Source organism: Coptis chinensis, chromosome 7, assembly GCF_015680905.1.
Source record: "Coptis chinensis isolate HL-2020 chromosome 7, ASM1568090v1, whole genome shotgun sequence".
Taxonomy (NCBI): Eukaryota; Viridiplantae; Streptophyta; class Magnoliopsida; order Ranunculales; family Ranunculaceae; genus Coptis; species Coptis chinensis.
Window position 1 is genome coordinate 56,181,617 of NC_141462.1, and position 23,589 is coordinate 56,205,205.

A 23,589-nucleotide genomic window follows, 5' to 3' on the forward strand; every position below is an offset into this window, starting at 1 on the left:
ATAATGTTTCATCCGATCTTTCTTGGAAGAAAGATCAGGCACCCGATCATCGTTCCTCGTCACTATTCATCCGAGACGTGAATTTTTGAAATTCGAGATGGATTATTTTGTAAGTAATTTTTCAAAATTCGAAATGACATTTTTGTAAGTAATTTTTGAAATTCGAGATGGCATTTTTGTAAATAATTTTTCAAAATCCGAGATGGCAATTTTTGCAATTACTTTTTTGAAATTCGAGATGGCATTTTTGTAAATAATTTTTTAAAATCTGAGATGATAATTTTTGCAATTAATTTTTTGAAATTGGAGATGGCAATTTTTGCAATTAATTTTTTGAAATTCAAGATGACATTTATTATTATTTATTATTATTATTATTCAAGATGGCAATTTTATTTATTTTATATATATATATATATATATATATATATATATATATATATATATATATATATATATATATATATATATATAGGGATACTCTTATTGTGACATCTCTATCTTACACCTCTCCTTAACCGTCTGATCTAATCTAAGTCTCGAAAGATATAAGAGCATCTCTAGGTGGTGATAGTATACTTTTCAAATTTGAATTTTTTTTTGAAGAAGCTGGTCGCAAATTTCGACCAATTCTAGGTGGTCGCAAATTCGATTAGCACAAAACAACCTACGCGACATTACCACTGTCGCGCGACAGTTGGAGTGTCGCCCATGTACAATTCCAAAACAACCCACGCGACATTAGGAGTGGCGCGCAACCATTCTAAAAAAAAAACCCACGCAACATTAAAGTGGTGGTGGCGCATAGATTATTTGGCGTGTGGTCCGGGTCAAAAAAAAATTGGGGCGACATTACCAATGTCGCTCCGCATCCAAATTGTCAAATTTGCGAACAAAAATGCGAACAAAATTAGGTGATGCGACCGGATTTGAGTACACCCACAAATTTCAAATAACAAAGTTTGGGTAAAAACGTATTTTACGTCTAATCTTCTCAACAAAAAAAAAAAAGAGTTTACCATTGAAGACCTCCGAAATTCACTCTAGTTTTTTCCCTTCTCTTCATCAACAAAAAATTAAAACGTGAAGAAGACATGAAGTGAACACTCTCTCTAAAACGAAATTAGAGAAAAACCAGACTCTTGTTGAGTTGTTGCTGACTCTTGAATCAAAATGCCCATATCTACAAATATAAATCAGTTCCTTAAGCTTTCCACCCCAGAACTTTCCACCCCAGAATTACCGTGGTTAGATTTGCGGAATACATTGAGAACTTGAGGAAAATCGCAGTCCATCTCAAGGTATGCTTTTCAGTTGCAAATTACTGACTTTACATTTAAAGGAATCTGCATTACTAATTAGGTGGACGGCTGGACGCTAGGGTGTGTCCACACTCTTGAAATGTTTAGTCACTGAGTTATCCTTCAACCAATTTGAAATTTATCTTTAGATGTCCCAGCTGAAAATGGTATATTGCAAACATTCTAACCCAAACTTTTCCGATCCAGAGCCTTTCAGACAAAACACGCATTATTTTTCTGAGTTGCCCTCCTATCAACGAGGACCAGTTACAGGTGCTCCAATGCCTGTTTAACATTCTTTTTCTCTATCCGCAATAACAATCTGAGTTAACATGTCTTTTTCTGAAATCAGTACCGTATTTAGTGAACTTATTCGCTCTAATGAGCTTTGTGGGAGATATTCAGAAGCTTGTGTAGAGCTATGCAAGGATCTGGACGTGAAAGTTATTGATCTTTGGACTGCCATTCAAAAGAGAGAAAATTGGAAGAGTACATGCTTTATGTAAGTTTGCTTATATCCTTCAAATATCTTATATCTGTTTACATTTTACATTTCTGCATTGAGGATCTTCATATGACCCCCTACAATATTGAACATAGATGTCCGCATTTGTTTCAAGGTCAAATTTAGAGGCTGCAAAGAATTGTTATATTTGTCAGAGTTGTAGGCATGTCAGATACATGCTCTCTATTTGGTTATATAATCTTGCGCGGAACTAAACAAATGTAATCTTTAAAAAAGTACTTTCTAGAAAACCAATTTCTTAGAAATAAGTTTTCCATGAAGTAATGCAAGTCTGTGGACCAAACAGTTCCTATATCTGAATTTGTCTTACTCAGTTACACTAACTTATTGTCACAAATGTTGCAATAGTAACTTTACAATTAAATGAGATAGTGCCATTCAACTTAGGGCTGTCATTAGGTTGATTTTGAATATATTAGGGTCCTATATCCTAATCAATGAGGCATCCTAGCGTAGCCTTACTTGACCATATTGTGTTAAATCTGAGCCAATAGCAGTTGGATTGGATTTGGTTTTGATCCATCATGTATAGAGCCTGGAGTATGGACATGGATAACATATTGATAGGAGTGGCCTAATGGTTGTGAACATACTCGGGATACCGTTGTACCATGTAGATGACTTATTGCCCCCTCCCATATAGGGAATTTTCTCTCACTTTTATATCAATGAAGTTAGTATTTATCACAGGGAAAAAAGAAAAGGGGCAGGGGTGGGGATGTTAATATAATTTACATGAACTAGTGACTTTACTATGTATGCTTTGTTTCAAGTTACTGGACTTTACTATGGTGGAACAAGATCCAGCCAATGTCTTACTTATGGAATGTTTGCTGTATGTAATGGTTACCACAAAGATTTGATCCACAATCTTTAGTGTTGGAACCTTGGTTAGACTGCATTAGTTCTATCTCTTGGCAGGAAGTCAACTCGTATTCCAGTGTCGGAAGTTGCAGTTTAGAACCATATATGACACACTAATCTATGTATTATAGGAAGAGCAGCTCTACAAAAGAGCAGAATTAAAAGGTATCACTAGAGGCTTTTGACAGCGTAGACTTTGTACTTTGTCCAACCACGTTTACTGCCAAGATTGGTGTAACTCTTTATAGGTAAAATTGATTAGTTTTTTGAGTCCAAGTGTTTCCACAAAAGATACTGTTAGAGTTAATGCATGGATAAAAACCGTCTTGGCTTTGAGTTGATACTGCAAAGAATTTTTTTGTGATAAATCACCCAGTTTATCCATTTTTTAATGAGATGATCTTTCCCTGTTTACGTGATAACATAATTTCCTTTTCTCTCTTTTTCAGAGACGGTGTTCATTTATCTTCTGAGGGCAGTGAGATAGTGGTGGAGGAGATACTAAATGTCCTAAAAGAAGCCGAATGGGAGCCAAGTCTACATTGGAAGTCCTTGCCAACTGAATTTTCGGAAAACTCGACATATGATCTTGTTGCAGCCAATGGGAAGGACACTATAAACGCCTCTGAATGGACCTTTCACAGGAAAAATTGGCATTAAGTTGTAGAGTTCTCTTTGCTTAAACAGAAGGGACGAGTCAAATGTAGAAGGGAAGTTTGTGCTTTCTTGGATGATGAACTGTAAAATCTTGGTAAAAGGCTTATTTCGTCACATTTGACACAATGTATTGTCTTTAAGAATTTGCTATGCAAAGTTGGTAGAATTTGCTAGCTGCATTATTGGGCCATTGTCAAAAAGAACATACCCTTAAAATATTTCATGGAATCAAGATTTACACTGCAAACGTCTGAAGGACCGCCTGTGGACATCTACTTAGTGAAGATATTACTATTCATAGTTCATCCGAAGTGAGTCTGTTTAAGACCAGCTGAGCAAATCTTGCTCGGGGAATCAATTCATCCATACAAAGCCATTTTGTTTACGAAAAGATGTAATAATAACCAATTTGCAAAGAACAAAAGAAAGGAAACCTTGACCTTTAAGCATAACTTGAGAAGGAAAATTCTCATACCCTAGTGATTGTTCTCTTTTTTTCTGTTCTCCAGAAACTCCAACTAGCCTCGTTTCCAGCTAAGAATTATTTAGGAAAACTGACTAAAAAGTTCACTACCACTCAGTAATAGTAAACAATATAAATCAAAACCCATTTTCTACAAACCCATTTCTAGTGTTGGGTATCGGTATCGGTATCGAAGTTGAAGTGCTGGGTTGTTGGATATCGGATTCGGTTGAATTGGGTTGGTTGGTCTTTGTTGCTGATAAGTGCTCAAAAAGTGCAATTTAACCCTCGATTATGTCTCTTGTTTAGCCATCTTAGTAGACTAATAGTGTTTGTAAGTTATGTTTTATGATTCTACAGGTGAAAAAGAGAGTTTTGTGGAATATTAGAGAAAAAGAGGTAAAACGGAGCAATTCGGAACATTAAAGATCACATGGGATGCTTGTGGACAATCATAGAAAAGGCTAAAGAATTGAAGCTATTAAAGATGCGACTTGGACCTATTTTAAAGCCTATTTGGAAGCCCAAGGCAAAAGGATTCGTTGTTTGGACCAAAGCCCTCAAAAGAGGAAAGAATGATAGAGCAAAAGAGGGAAAATAGACTTCCGCGTATGAGACGCAAGGGTCCTGCATCCAGACGCAATGCTCGTGCCTGGACGCACGATCGTGCATCAAGACGCATGAAACGACACTGTAGCCACTTCCTTCTCAGTTTTGGAGACGAAGTTGGACTCTGAAAGAAGTTTATTTGTATTAGGAAACAAATGGCGGTTTGGAATGCTTCTAGAACTCATTGTAACCCCTATAAATAGAGGACCTAAGTGTCTCATGTAATTTGCCAATTCACTTATATTCTTGTCTCCAGAATTTGAGGCAGAGAGAGATTGATAATAAAAGATTCAGTTTTTACTAGTCGAGTCTTAATAAGTTAGTCTTTCTAGTCTTATGTTCTTCGACTCTTCTTCTTTTCGTTCTCCGTGTTCTTCCTTATTTATGGAGGGCTAATCTTCCCCTTCAAGGGAGGAGATAAAACTGATGCTCAAGGTTTAATGATTCTTCTGGTTCATGGTGTTCTTCAATCAGGTTAGTTCTTTATGTTTTTAGTTATTAGTTCCATTTCCCACACCAGAGGATAGAAATATAGAATAGAGTTTATGTTTTGCAATATTAATATCATGCTAGTATTCTTTACTTTTCTTCTTGTAGTATAGTTCTTTAGAGTTAAGGAAGTATTCTTTGTGTTACCTTAGAAAGGGTAGCTCAGGGAGTGGCTGCCTAGGGGAAGTATTCCTTGTGTTTGCCTTAAGTGGTGATTTATTGAATGGCCGCCCTATTAGGAAGTACTTCTTGATGTTGCTCTCGGTAATACATTGAATGACTGCCCGAGCTTACATAAAAGGAAAGAAGATATTAATAGCATAAACATAGGAACAACCTTAAGTAGAGTTAATTGTTAACAATGTTTTGTCCAAGAGGGCCTTGGCACTCGCTCGATTGCCTAATTGTAGTCTACTTGTAAGAACAACCATGAAGCAGAAGGTCATAGGTCAAAAGTATTGGTGGATTCTAATCTCTTGAATTCCTTTTCCTATAAATTCTCAATAGTTTAGTTAGTTTAGTTTAATTTAGCATTAGAATCTACAATATCTATAATAATAGTTTTTAATCCCTCAAACCCCCTTTCCAGTCCTGTCATTCATATAAACATACACTTAAAAGTGGAACGATACCCAACTCATCCTTTACTTATTGAGGGATAATTAGGTTTTGATACGCTTCTATTTTGTTCAACGACCATCATCCATCTACATCATCCACATACCATCTCATCTACACACACAAAAAGGAGCGCGTCTCAAATGGCGTCGTTGCCGTTTTATGTTGTTTATGTTTAATGTTTTCTTTCAAGATTAGAAGTTTGGATCTTGAGATAATTTTAGCCGCATCATCCATCCTTTTGAGAAAGAGAGAAGCTTGAAGGACATCTCGAAGACAAGATCTACCATCCAGGTTAGTCGAATATTCATTCTTAGTATAGTTGCAGCATAGTTTAGTTTTATTGCTTTCTAGTATAATTGCATTTAGGACCTTTTCAAGAATTGAAGTTGTAAGCCAACACAGCGAAACATCAAACTCTAGTGTTTCTTGTCTGAATCTCGACAAACAGACTATCATCTGTGGGCCGTGGTACTTAAGCAATCCAAGTGATTCACCATAACCCTAGAAGAGACAGCTTTAGACAACGGGCGAGATACTAGCTACAAAGCCCAACCCAGTTGAAGGAAAGTAGTTTTATATTTTAGTATAATTTAGAATAGTTGTATATTATTCAAGCATTGTAGGATAGTTTTTCGTCATTTTCGCATAGCATTTTCTAGTGTATGCCCCGTCGTCCATATCATCGTCCGATAAGAACACAACAGTGGAAAAGTTTTAACAACCGACTCACAAGAATACTAGACGAGATTGAAATAATGGATGCACGCAATGATGGAGGTGTTTTGGACACCAATAATCCCGAGGCTATCCCACCGATGCAAGCACAACAGAGGAAGAAGCTGAGTGATTTCTATTTGCCAATTATTGGAGACCCACCCAGCAGTATTGTTTTTCTAGAGACAGAAGCTAACCAGTTTGAACTTAGAGCATCAGTAATCTCTATGCTTCCAAAGTTCAATGGTTCAGACAATGTTCAACCTTATGTACACATGAACAAATTTCTATCAGTCCTCAGAACTTTCAAGAACCAGAATATCAGGGATAAGAGTATCAAGTTAATTCTTTTTCCACTCTCACCGAAGGTAAAAGCATCCGAATGGTTAATCGCCGCACCGATTAATTCAATCAATAACTGGGAGAAGTTGAGAACAAAGTTTATGAACAAGTTCTACCCACCCCATAAGACAGATGCCATGCAGCAAGCCATCAACAATTTCAAAGGGAAGGTGACTGAAGAATATCATCAAAGCTGGGAGAAATTCAATAATCTAGTAGTTTCATGTCCACATCATGGTTATGATAAGAGTATACTGGCTTATTTTTTCTTTCGAGGACTTTCTACTATGAACAAGCAGATGATACAATCAATGCATCAAGGTAAGTTTACATCTTTGGATGGAGAGGAAGCCTACAACTTTCTTGAGAATTTAACTGAAGACACTCAACAATGGAGTACTAGAAACGAGGATGTAGCTAGAGTAGAGGGGGTGCCGAAGCAATTTGGCAACCAAATTCAACAAGACTCAAATCAAGCGATGCTATCAATTATGGCAAGCCTATCAATAGGACTTGAAACTCTAAACAAGAAGTTTGATATGTTCTCCATGAATCCTCCAAAAGCAAACAATTTCCAGGCTAAACCTCAGCCATCCAAGCCTTGTTATGCCATTTGTGAGCTATGTTCTGATGAAGGCCACACCACTGAAGAGTGTTCGTACTATCTGGATACTAATGTAGAGGCGTGTAGTATCAAATCTTTAGGAAGAAATAACCAATTCAATCAGGGACAGAATTATTGGAAGCCAGAAAATACAAATCAGAGGAATTTTCCTCCAGGATTCCAAAATCAGTCAAATCAGTTCAAGAATAACTAGTATCCGAAAGGAAGAGGTGTCTTGCAAGTGGATAACCTGGAGATAACTCATAACCAAGTTAATTCTGTCACCACTCTGAGGTCAGGCAAGAAAGTTGATAACAAGATTGTCTATGAACCAGGAATTTTTTTTGCAGAGCCTAATGTAACTTATGTCCCCACCATCCTACTTAGTTCTAACATTCTAGATATATCTAGTGTTGTGCCACCTGCTAAAGAAACTATTGTAAAAGAAGTTGAAGGAACTACTGTGGAAGTAAGTAAGAAGAAGCCATCACGAGTGACTCCACCTGTCACTCCACTATCTGTTACCAAGCCAACCGAAGCCGAAAGAAGAGAACCGATATTGAAGAATCTGCCAGCACCGTTTCCTTCAAAACTAGTGAATACCATAAAGGATGACCAGTACAAGGATATTTGCGATGTATTTCAGAATTTACATATTAATATCCCATTTTTTACCGCCATCAAGCAAGTTCCCTCGTATGCCAAATTCTTGAAAGATCTAGTGAAGAAGAATACCAACATTCTGAAAGAAGCTTTTATTACTCAAAGATGTTCATCGTACCTATAGAATCTAGCGGTTATGAAACTGAAAGATCTTGGAAGTCCAACTGTTACATGCAGAATTGGAGATTCTTTGGAGGAGCAAGTTTTATTAGATTTGGGTGCCAGTGTGAATCTTCTACCTTTCATCTACAAGAAGTTAGGCTTGAAGGATCTAAAACCGACTGATGTTACTTTACAGTTGGCAGATAGATCAATGAAGATACCTAGAGGAATCATTGAAGACGTCATAGTCAAGATCAAAGATTTCTATTATCCAGTTGATTTCATAGTACTCGACACAGAACCTATATCTGGTAGGCAGATACCAATCATTCTAGGCAGACCATTCTTGGCCACTGCAAATGCACTCATCAACTGTCGAAACGGTAATATGATGTTATCCTTTGGAAATATGAGAGTCGAGACCAATGTTTTCCATATGTTACAGCAACCACATAAGGTGTGTGCTATGAACGAGGTATGCATGATTGAAGCGTTAGCACATGATTATCTGACTAATTCATATCCTGCTGACGAGTTGTTAAAAGCTCTGACAGACTCAGATTGTGAGGGACTTAGTGTCGAGGCAATCAATGCGATTTTGGATTCATCACCTGTCATGGATAACAACAAGTTCAAAGAAAAGTTTGAATCGCCTATGCCTGATGAACCATCAAAAGAGCTTAAGAAGGAGCCACCTAAGCTAGAATTGAAGCCTTTGCCGTCTACACTCAAGTATGTTTTATTGGGAGATTTGGGAACCTACCCAGTAATCATTACATATGATTTGACTGAGGAGTAGGAATCTAGGTTAGTAACACTTTTAAAGGAACACAAGCCAGCTATAGGTTGGACAATTGATGATATCAAGGGGATTAGCCCTATGATAGTTCAACATAGGATTCATTTAGAAGAGGATTCCAAGACTTTTAAGCAACCACAGAGGATGCTTAATCCGAAGATGAAGGAAGTAGTCCGAGAAGAGGTCGCCAAACTCCTTGACGCCGACATTATCTACCCTATTTCTAATAGTCAGTGGATTAGTCCAGTTCAAGTTGTGTCGAAGAAGTTCGGAACCACAGTGATCGAGAACGAGAACAATGAGTTGATTCCAACCAGGATTCAGACTGGATGGAGAGTTTGCATTGATTACAGGAAGCTGAATAGCGCATTGAGGAAAGACCATTTACCATTGCCATTCATCGATCAGATGTTAGAAAAATTAGCTGGACAAGCAATCTATTGCTTTCATGATGGTTACTCAGGATATTTTCAGATCCATATTCACCCTGAGGACCAAGAAAAGACCACATTCACATGTCCGTTTGAGGATTGTCTGCACCATTTCTCCTTAGTCCTTAAACGTTGTTGTGATACTAACTTAGTTCTGAACTGGGAAAAGTGTCACTTCATGGTAAAGGAAGGGATAGTGCTTGGTCACCAAGTTTCAAAGGAAGGAATTCTAGTAGATCGAGCGAAAATATCTACAGGAAGTAAGCATGTTGTCGAAAGATCAGTTTTGAGATGGAAACCTAAGTGTTCCCCACCTGTTAGTTTATGGGATTTACTCCCTGTTGACCTTCAAAGGAAGATTATTTCTATGGTTCGTGTAGGGTTCAGTAAAAATTCATTTGCGCGTAAGAGGAGAGTGCGTAAGCTAGGTTGGTGTAAGAATTGCCATTCTGAAACTTGTCCTGGGTTACAGTCATTAAGAGAAAATTGTTGGTAGAAGGTATACTTTTGTCAAAATTAGTGGGTAGGAATACTACAAAGTGAAACCTAGTGGGTAGGAATACTAGTCTTGAGAATCTGACTATAAAGGACTCAAAAGTCTTGAGAATCTGACTTTAAAAGACTCACATTACGTCTTGGGGATCTGACGTAAAAAGACCTAAAAAATTCTCTATTTTGTGAGCTTAACCTTAATATGACAGAGAAAGATCAAAATACTGATATTCGGCATCAACGGTAATATCCTACCTTTTTCTCATCCATTTCATTTACTTCTTTATACATTGAGGTCAATGCATGCATAAGTAGGGGGTGTACTTGAGAAACGAATTTCGAAAATTAGTTTTCATTTTTTTTTTTTTTTTCAATATCAGTAGCTAAGAAAAATGAATTTTAATGATGAGTCTGGGATATATATTCTATACTGCTTAGTGTTGAGTTTGATAGATAGTTGATATTATTGATTTTATTACCGCTTAGACTATTTATTATGCTCGGACATAGTTCTTGTTGATAGAATTATTTATCAAGGCACCACCATAATACTTGGTCAGTTTTGTGTACTTTTGCTAGAAGAGAGATTTAAACCCCTAGTAAACACGAAGTAGAATTTTTAGACTTAGTCCGTCAGACTTAAGCTTTATACCCATTTTTTGGAGAGTTCTTATGAAAAATCCGAGTCTTAGTGACTCACCATCTTTCAGTTCTTTATGTCGTTGTAATATAGTCTCATTATTTGTTGATTTGGTTAATCACGAAGTGGTATCAACTGGGGAGATAGCCATTAGGTCTTGTAGTCTATTCGAAACAGAGTATCATACTGGTAAGTTAAGTAGTGAACCCATTCAGCCTTTATCCTACCTAGTAGGACTATCATGTTAAACCCTTTTGAGCCTTACAATAAGTCATTTTATTTCATAAAACCCTTTACCCTTTACCCAACTCCAGACAAGGAGTATAGCCAAAAACCTTTATCAGCTATACCCATATGTTTATGAGAATACGAGGGGAGCAAGGAGGAAGAAAGAGCACAAAAGGAAGATTACAAGGAAATATCAGAGAGATACAATGAAAACCATAATTCTATTCTAAGTGAAAGAAGCTAGTGGAAAACAAGCATATCCAATACTAATCAAGGATATACCACTGAGTTAAAAAAAAAAAAAAAAAGTTGAACAGAATGGATGGAAAAGCTAAGACAAAGGAAGAATTTTCTCTACAATACAGAATTTGAAGAAATCTTCCAAAGAATGAAGCAAAACCCTGAGTGTTTTTCAGAAACAACCTTTGAATCATTTTTACATTTCCATCATAAACCAATACCCAAGCCAAGTTACATCCCATGACTTATCACTACAGTATGGTACGAAGTCTAGAATAGGTGAGAGGATGCTAAATTAAAGTGAAGGACCCGACACTTCATATGTAATTGACATTCTTTCCATGAGACTATTGTCATCTAGAAGTCTGTTTTTCAAGGTAGTATGTGGGATGTTCGTATTCATTATTCTTTTCCCCACATACATGAGGTAAAATAGTATACAATCTTCTGAGAGATTCTTTTCTGAGAGTATGACCGGTGAGGATTGAAAGTCGAGATTATCTGTCTAAAGATAAACTAGGAATTCCATTTCTTGGATAGGAAAGTATAGGAGATTGACTGAGTACAGGCATAAGCCTTGATTGAGAATTTTGTCAATTTTTACTATCTCCCATCATAATCTATGAGTCTTTGCAGCAATGTAGTTAGCAATGGAGATCGTCTGTTGGAGAAGCACTAAGTGGGTAAGGAATTTCTCCCCTGAAAAATACTATCATTCTTGAACATGCTATTGATTGATTTTGTGGGTATATCACCTGAAAACCCTCACGAGACTATAACTCGTCCTTTTTGGGGAACTTAAAGGTTTAAAGCCTTGTTACATATGGTAAATGCAATTGTGATGCCTGCGAAAGTGAGTTAGGATTTTATTTTTGTTATTAGGATGTGATTTTGATCACTTATCTATTTTTTTTTATCTTATTTGCTAAAAGACTAGCAATAGGCTAGTTGGGAGTTGTGATAAGTGCTCAAAAAGTGCATTTTAACCCTCGATTATGCCTCTTGTTTAGCCATCTTAGTGGACTAATAGTGTTTGTATATTATATTTTATGATTCTACAGGTGAAAAAGAGAGTTTTGTGGAATATTAGAGAAAAAGGGGTAAAACGGAGTAATTCAAAGCATTAAAGATCACATGGGAAGCCCGTGGACAATCATGGAGAAGGCCAAGGAATTGAAGCTATTAAAGATGCGACTTGGACCTATTTTAAAGCCTATTTGGAAGCCCAAGGCAAAAGGATTCATTGCTTGGACCAAAGCCCACAAAAGAGGAAAGAATGATAGAGCAAAAGAGGGAAAATAGACTTCCGCGTCTGGGACGCAAGGATCGTGCATCCGGACGCAATGCTAGCGTCTGAGACACAAGGATCGTGTGTCCAGACACATGAAACGACACTGTAGCCACTTCCTTCTCAGTTTTGGAGACGAAGTTGGACTCTGAAAGAAGTTTATTTGTATTAGGAAACAAATGGCGGTTTGGAATGCTTATAGAACTCATTGTAACCCCTATAAATAGAGGACCTAAATGCCTCATATAATTTTCCAATTCACTTATATTCTTGTCTCCAGAATTTGAGGCAGAGAGAGATTAATAATAAAAGATTCAATTTTAACTAGTCGAGTCTTAATAAGTTAGTCTTTCTAGTCTTATGTTCTTCGACTCTTCTTCTTCTCGTTCTTCGTGTTCTTCCTTCTTTATGGAAGGTTAATCTTCTTCTTCAAGGGAGGAGATGAAGTCGATGCTTAAGGTTTAATGATTCTTTTGGTTCATGGTGTTCTTCAATCAGGTTAATTCTTTATGTTTTTAGTTATTAGTTCCATTGCCCACACCAGGGGATGGAAGTATAGAATAGGGTTTATGTTTTGCAATATTAATATCATGCTAGTGTTTTTTACTTTTCTTATAGTAGTATAGTTCTTTAGAGTTAGGCAAGTATTCTTTGTGTTGCCTTATAAGGGGTAGCTCAGGGAGTGGCTGCCTAGGGGAAGTATTCTTTGTGTTTGCCTTAAGTAGTGATTTATTGAATGTCCGCCTTATTAGGAAGTACATCTTGATGTTGCTCTCGGTAATACATTGAATGACTGCCCGAGCTTACATAAAAGGAAAGAATATATTAATAGCATAAACATAGGAACAACCTTAAGTTGAGTTAATTGTTAACGATGTTTCTTCCAAGAGGGCATCAAGACTTGCTCGATTGCCTAATTGTAGTCTACTTGTAAGAACAACTATGAAGCAGAAGGTCATAGGTCAAAAGTATTGGTGGATTATAATCTCTTGAATTCCCTTTCCTATAAATTCTCAATAGTTTAGTTAGTTTAGTTTAGTTTAGCATTAGAATCTACAATATCTATAATAATAGTTTTTAATCCCTCAAACCCCCTTTTCAGTCCTGCCCTTCATATAAACATACACTTAAAAGTGGAATGATACCCTACTCATCCTTTACTTATTGAGGGATAATTAGGTTTTGATACGCTTCTATTTTGTTCAACGACCATCATCCATCTACATCATCCACATACCATCTCATCTACACACACAAAAAGGAGTGCGTGTCAGTTGCCACACTCGACCTCGGTATCAAAATTGGTCTTATGGTTTGGAACGATTGTTTTGGTGAATTTGGTTAGAAATTCTATTGTCGCACTCGACCTCGATATCGAAATTTGGTTGGGGGGTGTTTGGTTCGGCATCAAAATTGGGTTATGGGAATCGAAAGTCACCCCCAGTATCGGTATCGAAATTGTTGTGTAGAATGCATGACGCCCCTAGTATCGGTATCGAAATTGGTTATGGGTGTCAAACTTGGTTGCCTCCCCTTCCCAATATTGGTACCCAACTTTGGTGTCGAACTTGGTTGTGTGTATTGAACTTGGTTGACTCCCCTTCCCAGTATCGAACTTTGGGATTGAACTACTTTGAGCAATTGAGCCCGACAGTGAGCCCATCTTCTTAACCAATCTTCGTCACTTGATCCATTATCAATTTTCTTCCTCATCAACATATAATCAATTCCAGTATCAATAGTTCATCAATCACAAATGATTGTTTTCCAGTTTATGACTTTGTGAATTTATGAAAATGAAAGAAAACTATGAGTGATGAGGAAAGAAACCAATTTATCTTTCCAGCTCGATCTTTGGTGATTTATGAAATTTGATCCTTTATCTTCATCAACTCGTCACACTTCATCCCCCTGTTTCTCCATCCATTCATCATCTTAACTAATCTTCTTCAAGAAGTCACTATCCAGTTTGCTCTGTTGGGTGATTTATTTTCATAAACTCTTTGTGGTGGCCAAATATCCTACACTAACAATATTTGCCCTTATTTCAATCATTGCATAAATTGCAGGTGCAAAAGAGTGAGAAAGGAATGGACACATGTCACAAAGTTATTAGAGGAAGCACATGTGGAAACAACTATAAAAGAGGGAAGTGTGCTGAAGAAGAAAAGGCTCAATTTCACTCCACAACAATCATTACAAACAACACTTTTAGGAGAGAGAAACTCTGCATTTTATTATTTGTAACAAAGAGAGAGAAAGAGTGAAACATTGTAAACCACCATTAATGAATAAGAAAAGCTTAGTTGATCTTTATCATTCTCTTCTTGTATCTCACATTGGCACCGTCCATTCTTCGAGAAACACATTCAAGTTTTCCTGTTTGAGCGAATCTGATGAAGAGGAGATTGATTTTTATTTTCCACCATTAAAGCTTCTTATGAAACCTTCAAATTCCACCATCAAAAACTTCCAAAAACCAATTTCCCAATCTATTTTCAAGAATGATTCAAGGAGTATTACTGGTTCGATCCAAGAAATGATTTGAGAAAACTAGTGATAAGTTTCTTTTCAAACCTTCACAACAATCATGTCTGTGGTGAAAGAATTCCAAGACAAATCTACATTGGATAGAAGGAACAACTCGACTTTTATCACACTAATACCAAAGAAGTTGGGAGCTCAGACACTAAAGGACTATAGACCAATAAGTTTGGTTGGTGGCATTTACAAGCTTATTTATAAAGTTCTTGCAACTAGGATTCACATTGTCCTCTCTACTGTAATTTTAGTTCAACAAAGTGCTTTTATTAGTGGTATACAAATATTGGATGAACCGTTAATTGCAAATGAATGCATTGATACTCGGCTTAAGAATAAGGAGAATGGTATCCTATGCAAAGGTTAACATCTCAAAATCCTACGACCATGTAAACTGGTCATTTCTAGGCTACTTAACGAAAAGAATGGCGTTTGGTGAGAAGTATAGGAAATGGATTAAGAGGTGTATCACTTCAACTTCTTTATCCATTCTAGTGGATGGTTCACCTGCAGGATATTTTAGAAGTCAAAGGGGATTGCGCCAAGGTGACCGTGTCTCTCTGTTCTTGTTCAATGTGGTAATGGAAGCTTTTACTAAAATGGTTGTGAAAGAGGTGGATTTGGGATATATCAAAGGTTTCAAACCAGCTGCTAGTAGTCTAGACATAGCCCTACTTCAGTTCGCGGATGATACTTTGTTTTTGCTCGACACTGTAGTATCGTAGGTGCTTGTTATCAAAGCTATATTTCTCATATTTGAGGTCGTTTTTGGTCTGAAAACCAACATGACCAAGACCTCGATATTTGAAGTGGGTAAGGTTGACAATATGAGCTCATTAGCACATGTTATGGGGCCGGGTGTGTTATTGATAGCTTACATTGCCGGTACTTGGGACTGCCCTTGGGGAGTAGCTACAAGAATAAAATAGTGGGATCCTGTGATTGAGAATGTACACAGGCGACTAGGCCGGGGGATGGAGAAGTAGATTACATTCTAAAGGGGCAAGACTTATTCTAGCTAGTATTGTCTTATCAAGTCTACCCATTTATTTTATGTCGTTATTCACCATCCTTAAAGGTGTTGCATGCTATCGAACGACTTATTTAGATCCATAATTTCATGCATGGGCTGAGGAGCCATGTTTTGGGCCGGAAAATCGAGCCCAACATCTCATTACTTCAGTCCACAAAGGGGTTTTCAGCTGAAAATGACTTCAACAGACTTTTTGTTTACTTCTTGCTCCTCTAATTAGGTCAAATTTTGGACCATTCGAAAGCTTGTTCTGAGCCAGTCGTTTTGACATAAGGTAGGCCCAATTCCGAGGTCTGAGTCCAAAGATACGGCCTTCGGAAGTTCTGCTGACTTTTGTGCGCTATTTTTGCCCGTGTTGACTTTGACTTTTCAGCTTTGACCGGGCTTTAAAAAAGCTTTTTCTCCTTGAATCTTGGCCTTTAATCATAGAACTTCTTAGCAACTATCCTTTGCTCCATTATTTCGCACATATTCGACTCTAATGCCTGAAATACATAAGAACATGATAACAGTACTAACTCTTACTTATTAATCACATAATTGCTCAAAAAAAAATATTGTTAAGGGGTTAAAACTACAGTTTTGGGCTCTTATCAAACCACCCCCAAACAACATTTTGCTTGTCCTAAAGCAAATATGAGAAATTAGAATAAGTGACCAAAAATGGAGTTCTAACTAATCTCGTTTCGCCGAGTGCGATTGCATTGACCATATGCAACAAGGCCTTAAACCACTAGGAATTCCTTAGTGGACGAGTTATAGCCTCGTGAGAGTTTTCTAGTGAGGGTACTCACAAACTTCATCTATACTATAACGACTAAGAAATAAAACTATTATTTCCTTATTTATTCTCAATATCTATCCATCTCACTAGCAATGAATACAAAATAATCAAGTCGAAACCTAAGCTAATATATGCATAATAATCAATTATCTAGGAATAAACATATATACAATGAGTAATGCTATATAATGCACTAACAGGCCCGTTTATGAAACTTTGGAATAGCGTCCTTAAGTAGGTCCTCACATAAATGTCAAGACAAAAACACTCTGATTTTTTTTCTTAAGTTTCTCTACTCCAGTGTGCATTAGGCATACTTTACCTTATAATCTCAATGGCACATAAGGAAGCCGAAGTCGATCAAACACATCTGCCACTTACTATCACACTAACCTATTCCTAATTGAGCTAGATGTCTTTATTAGGTGTTGCGGGGATTAGGTGATGGTTTAAGAATGAAGGAAATGGATATTAAAAAAGAACCAGTCTGAGATAATAGAGTCTTCATATTATGTAACTAGAGAAAACCTTGTTCTTACTTTGTTTCTACACTTTGTTTCCATCTTTACCTATATTTTTCTTTTTCTTTGGCTTTTGACTCCTTTGATTATGTTTTTGGAGTTCTAACTCTTTATTTATTTATTTATTTGGATGGAACTTCCTTTTCTTATTTGAAGCATCTAACGAATTCTTGATTTCAAAGGTCTTTCTCTTTTCTATTCTTCATCTCTATTCTCAGACTTATTCAAAGAATGGGTAGGCTGATTTTTATTTTTATTTTGTTTTGTAAAAGGGTAACGGATTTGCGGGTTATAAAAGGCTAAAGAAAGGCTCAGAGAGGTGACTAGCTGATAAGAGCCCAAAACTGTAGTTTTAACCCTGTAACAGTCATACTTTTAGACCAATTATGTGAGTAATAATTAAGAGCTAAACACTGATCACGTGTTTTATGCATTTCAGGTTTCAAAGTCCATTATGTGCAGAAATGTGCCACTTTAGCGAGATAAAGGAGCAAAGGTCGGTTACTAAGGAGTTCTGTGATTAAAGGCCAAGATTCAAGAATACAAAGCCTTTCTAAAGCCCGGTCAAAAGCTGAAAAGTCGACGCCGGGCGTAAAACAAAGACACAAGTCAGCAGAACTTCCGAAGGCCGTATCTTTGGACTCAGACCTCAGAATTGGGCCTACCTTATGTCAAAACGACCGGCTCGGAAAGAGCTTTCCAATGGTCCAAGCCTTGACCCCATCAGAGGAGCAAGAAGTAAACAAAAAGTCTGTTGAAGTCATTTTCATCTGAAAACCCCTTTGTGGACTGAAGTAATGAGATGTTGGGCTCGATTTTCCGGCCCAAAACATGGCTCCAAGCCCATGCACGATTTTTAGATATGAAAGTATAAAAACCAAAGCTTCACTCTTTGTTAATGGTAGATAGTTAGACCTAGATTAGAAATTAGATTAGTAGCCTCCATTAATTAGTTTTAGATCTCTGTTTTAGAATTTCATTCCCTGTTTTAGATTAAAACTTTAAATCATTGTTCTTTATTGATTAGATAAATAAAATAGTTATTCTTGTCAATTTCGATTTTTGTCATTTACAATTTATTAGATCTAATTTCAATTCTTGTTATCATTCAATTCTTAGTTATTAATTAGATTTCGATTATTGTTTAGTTAAATTTCATAAAGTTAGAATCTTTGTAATATGTTGTATTCAATTTCAATGGGAAATGATGGTTTGATGAATCAAGGTTAAAACCTCCATTAGAGGGGTTGATGAAGCCTTGATGAAAACTTAGTTGTATAGTGTAGAAGCGTTGTAGAGTCTATTCCATTCTAGAAGGTCGTGTTTCGCCATGAGAATGAGTGGACGACCTCACATGCTAGTTATAATTGGTAGAAATGCCATGTTAATTAGGGATTAGAACGAGCAATTCTTATCATAAGAACGTAAGAATTGGATTACAACAGTCTATTCTAGGTGATTAAGTTGGATTCGAGGTGGATTCAATTCCCCTCTAATTCTTTATCTAGATTCAAGAACATTAGTATTTCCATATATTTCGTAGTGACATTCAACATATTGCTTTTCATGTTGCATCGTAGTATAATTTCCCCTCGTAAAACTCTCATTAGACTTAAGACCGATTAGTTAACTAGAAAACATCACATGCTAGAGAACTAGGAGTGGAACGAACTTGTTACTCCACTCTATTTCGATAGATTTGAGAGTAGAAACTTTGATAAGCAATCTAGCATCGTAAGATAGTTTGTAGTTTACTTACGTTTTGAGTTCATCATTCATTTCGTAGGTAAACTATTAATCAATTATATCTTTTATCAAATGGCGCCGCTGCCATCTTAGTTTCACTTTAGCATTGTTTTCATAGTATAATTAGTCATTTTTAAGTCCCATTTCACCCACCCACCCTTGTTTGATTCATACTGTGGTTGTTCGTTTCAGCGTTGAAAAATTCCGTGACGAAATTACCCTGAGCGCGATCGCGCCTATAAGGAGCGCACCTATGCCCTAACGCCTGGAACATAGAGCTAATTCAGCCCCATATCGAAAGCAAACCCGCTTAAGTTACTGGAACACGGAGCGACCCGCTTCAAAGCGAAGCGACCCGTGCCCTAAGCTGAAATTTGCCGGATTTCCACAGGTTTGTTTCGAATTTAGATTTTTCAAGTTTTTCAGTGTTTTAACTTGTTATATACACTGAACACGCGTAAACAAGACGCTATTCATAAGCCGAAGCAAGGACGCTAATCAGGTATTCCTTTCTTCCACACCTCGTGATCTCCGGTTAGAGGTTTCTACTAGTATATCGTAATTGTTTGGAGTGTTGCATGTTTAGTTAAGTTCGACTTAGTCTTGCATGAGATTAAGGTCCGGTCGAAGAAAACAACTAACGAATTACACGGCAACGCCAACAAACAAGTCTATCTAGTTTCCCACCCACTACACCTCTAGCTACTATTTCACACACACCACCGATATTATGGATGAAGAAAGAGAGACTCCTCTCTCTCGACTTTTATAAAGCCTTAGCGATAGCCCTAAATCTTGCATCGTTCTAGCAGACCGGTGGGGATTTCCAGATCCCCCAAATATATTTAATTTGTTACCCGCTTTTCATGGTTTAGACCATGAAAAACCTTATCGGACACGCGTAGGATTGAACAAGTCCCATAACATTCCACCATCCTACGGTTGGTGCGGAACAAATTAAATTGAGGGTATTCTCTTTCACCTTAGCTGATAAGGCGTCTTGGTTAATTGCCCAAGCCTAATTCGTGGACTCGTGGGCCAAACTTGTTCATTGTTTATGGAACATTTTACCCACCCCTAAAGACGGATGAAATGCTTTCCAAGATTCACTTCTTTTCCGTAATCCTCATGAATCATTTTCAGAGGCTTGGAATCGTTTCACCGATCTCCTTATAGAGTGTCCACACTATCACCTAGCAAAAGACACGTTAGTTCGTGCCTTTTCAAAGGACTTCTACACCACCATAAAGAAGTCCTAGACATAATGAATGGGGTAGTTTCCTAAGTAAAGGAGCCTCAGAGGCATATAAATTTTGGAAGATCGGACTAAGCATAATAATAATTGGGGGTAGTGACGATTACTCCCGCCCGCTAGTTCTTCTTCAACAGATTAAGGCTACTAGTATGTTTGAGGTTAAATCAGATCCCGAGCTTAAAACTCTAATTGAATCCCCTCAAAAAAGGTAGAGGCCATTTTAGTACAACAAAAGCCTATCCCCGCCATGAATGTAAATTCAAATCCATGTAGTTTCGGTTGGAGTCCCGAAAGCATCCCGACTCCCAATCGTCCTATAGCCTATGAACATTCTTGTTCCATTAATAGTGAACCTAACGCCTTTGAGACAAAATCCCAACTTCGGTTGGAGAAATAACCAACAAGTTACACCTACAGTGGTACAATAATCAATATGTTAGGCCAACACACACTTATAACCAAGCTCCACCACAACAAGGCGGGGATCGGGGTAATTATAATAATTATAACAACCAAGCTTAACCTCGACAAGGTCAAGCACAAGGTCAATGTAGTTATAATAATTATAATGCTAATAGAGGTATCGTTAGGTAAATAATAACTATCACAATCCGCCCATAAATAATCAATGCGAGATAGTTCGGTCCACACCACCCGTGACTACTACACCCACAAACGGATCGTCTTGACACCTTCATACAAGTGAGCCAACAACTTTTCCAAACCATGGCTCAATCTAACCAACACATTCTACAATCCGTTAATAATTTAAACCAACAGTTAGCTTTAACCAAAAGGCGTGTTTCCGTGCCAAGCGATACCCAACCCTAGAACAACAAAACACAAACGCTTTTGAGGTAAACGGTAATACTAGTAGGGAAACTACAACCGTAGGTGAGCTAAATGCCATCACCACTCTCCGTTCTGGAAGAGTGGTTGATAACAAAGTAACTATGCCTATAGTTACCCCATCAGTACTCCCTACACCGGATATCGAACTAGATACCGAAATAGAAACTGAAGAACCTACCACTGTAGAGGTACCAGTTAAACCACAACCTAAGAAACAGAAATCCAAGGTTACACATCAAGTCGAGCCATACGATAAATATAGAACGAAACAACCGTTCCCTCAGAAATTAGCCATGCTAACCAGGGATACTAACTTTGAGGAGATTAGGAACGTTTTCAAAAATCTAACGATAAACCTTCCTTTTCTCGAAGCTATCAAAAAGCTACCTAACCACGCTTAAGTTTCTTAAGGAGTTGTGCAATCGCTAGGCGAAGACCAACATACCTAAAGACGCCTTTCTAACTGAGCAGTTCCCAACTTTATCCGAAAATAATGGAATTGTTAAGTACAAGGACCTCGGTCAGCCCCATCTTGCATAATGCACCTTAGGAGATTCTCACACGACGACCGTATTTACTAGACACGGGGCTAGTGTTAACTTACTCCCGTTTTATTTGTATAAACAAATAGGTCTAGAGGAGATGCAACCTACTAAAATGACATTGCAATTAGCTGATCGGTCTATTAAGTATCCTAAGGGTGTGGTTGAAAACGTGCTGGTTAAAGTCCAAAATTTTTACTACCCAGCTGACTTCGTTATCCTCGACACAGAAGTCACTAACGACTCTGTACCTATCATTTTAGGGCGTCCCTTCTTGGTTACTGCCAACGCGCTCATAAACTGCCGCGATGGTTCGATGTCCTTGTCCTTTGGCCATTTTTCTGTTGAGGTAAATGTTTTCAAAACGAGGACACAATATCCCGATTCATCTACAAATGGAGAGGTTAACATGATCGAGAGCTTAGCTCAAGATTACTTCAAAAACATGTTTCCGGAGAAACAGATTAACAAATTCCTTTCCTTTCGAAATTCGACTTTAACAATGACTCCTCGGTAGTAGACGAAATCGAAGAAGAATTCCTACAACTCTTTTGCACCGCTTCTTTACCACTTCGCAAGTCCCCCTTTGCCAACAACCATTCATCCCTTGATGCTATGACGGAAGATGAATTTTTCAATCTCTATCCCAGTGATCCTTTTGACCCACCTATTGAGGAATGTCTTGCATATATCAAGATTTTTGATGATATGGACTTGAGAGCTCTAGCTAAGAATCATTCACCTTCTATCACCAATATTCCCCACCCTCTACCTTTTTAAAGGAACCTCGAGTTTGCACTCGATCCTTTAGTTTCTCCTGTGCTTCATGATTTTTTAAATCCACCTAGTAAACAAATACTTCCCAACGATAAACCACTTGACACCTTCATTTTCAGACTTGAGGAGGTCCCCTAACTACACCATGAATGAGTTTTGTGCTAAACCCACATCCTCATTTTTTCCATGCTTTCCCTCTAAAACTTATCCCAATCCACCATATTTTCCACAACCATTCACTTTTCCACACTTATTCACTAGGACACCCTCTCGTTCAAAGATGAAACATAAGGTGCATGCTCGTTTATGTTATAGGTCTATCCGACTTTCGCTTTCATTCCACTAGGGGTGCACAGTAGTAGAAATCTTGGTGCTTGATTGTGTTTGGATATGTTTTCTATGATATTTATTTATGGAACGATCCACAACTATTTTAGGTTGTTGATATATGATAAACCTGCATATTCATACATATGTTTAGATAAGTCTAGGGAATCGACTTTAAAAGACCCAAGTTTTTCGTGACAATACCAACTTTCTCGGAGTATAGGCCAAACAAAATTTTCAAACTTAAAAAGAGTTTTCCAATTTTGTTTGGGGGTGGCATATTTTGGTATTCATTTCAAATCATGTTGCCACCCTAAGCCTGTCAAGTTTACTCCAGTAGAGTTTGTGTTAGTTAGTACGTACCAGTTCAATTGTGCTTCATATTATCATATCATCTTTACAATATTTCTGTTATAGGTACTGCCAATTTTTGCCACGTTTCTATGGTAAATTCTTTCCTTATCTCTTTACACTTTGAGGACAAAGCGTTCGATTGTTTGGGGGTGGGATAGAAACATTGCAAAAATTAGACACTTTTAGGATGTAAATTACTCACTTTTATTTATAAAATATTAAAAATTATAAAAATTAGTTAGTTACATAATTTAATTGTGCTATTGAATTGTTTCATGAACCCCCTTCTCCCAAATTGTTTGGGGGGTGGTATAGAAACACGATGTAAATGTTAAGCACATATTAGGTTGTATATTACGTATTATTTGTCTTAAAAATAATAAAAATAAAAATAAAAAGTTTATGCTATACACTTAGGAATATTGGTATTTTTTCTTTCTCTATGCTCTTAATAATCTAGAAGTCTCACGTAGCTTTTGCATTAGAATAGTTTTTAGAAACTTAGGTTAATATGTAGGTAATAATCTTTGCATCTATCTATAAATATATTACATGAGTATCTATGATTGTTTGGTAGTAAGTTTTTGAAATCTAGGCTAGAGTACTTATTCTACAAATCTTGTGAGAATATAGCCTAAAGCCTTATATGAGTGAAACATTTGAGAAATGACACAAGGGAGAAGTATATTCCGAATAGAGAAATCACACGTCTACTTGCTTGACCACTATACCATGTCCTAAGAGAGAATTTAGGCCCTTTTGGATCGATATAGCTAGAAATTCG

The 23,589-nt window shown here is 37.2% G+C and overlaps 1 protein-coding gene and 1 long non-coding RNA gene across 3 annotated transcripts; both read left to right on the top strand.

Moving 5' to 3' along the window:
• Window positions 1–980: 980 nt before the first annotated feature.
• On the top strand, window positions 981–3,564 carry LOC147488062 (uncharacterized). Of its 2 annotated transcripts, XR_015201238.1 has the most exons (4): window positions 981–1,301; window positions 1,509–1,574; window positions 1,654–1,803; window positions 3,141–3,564. It is a non-coding gene; the product is annotated as an uncharacterized LOC147488062 (long non-coding RNA). The 2 variants fall into 2 exon arrangements; XR_015201237.1 differs by having other exon boundaries at window positions 1,509–1,803.
• An 11,099-nt stretch (window positions 3,565–14,663) lies between these two features.
• Window positions 14,664–14,981, top strand: LOC147488063 (uncharacterized). Its single transcript, XM_086574248.1, has one exon. It carries the CDS (start codon window positions 14,664–14,666, stop codon window positions 14,979–14,981), a length of 318 nt encoding a protein of 105 aa, XP_086430374.1.
• The last annotated feature ends 8,608 nt before the right edge of the window (window positions 14,982–23,589 follow it).

What these genes read in the sequence shown, in the direction of transcription:
- LOC147488063 (XM_086574248.1), top strand. Translation starts at nt 14,664, where the DNA reads ATGTCTGTGGTGAAAGAATTCCAAGACAAATCTACATTGGATAGAAGG.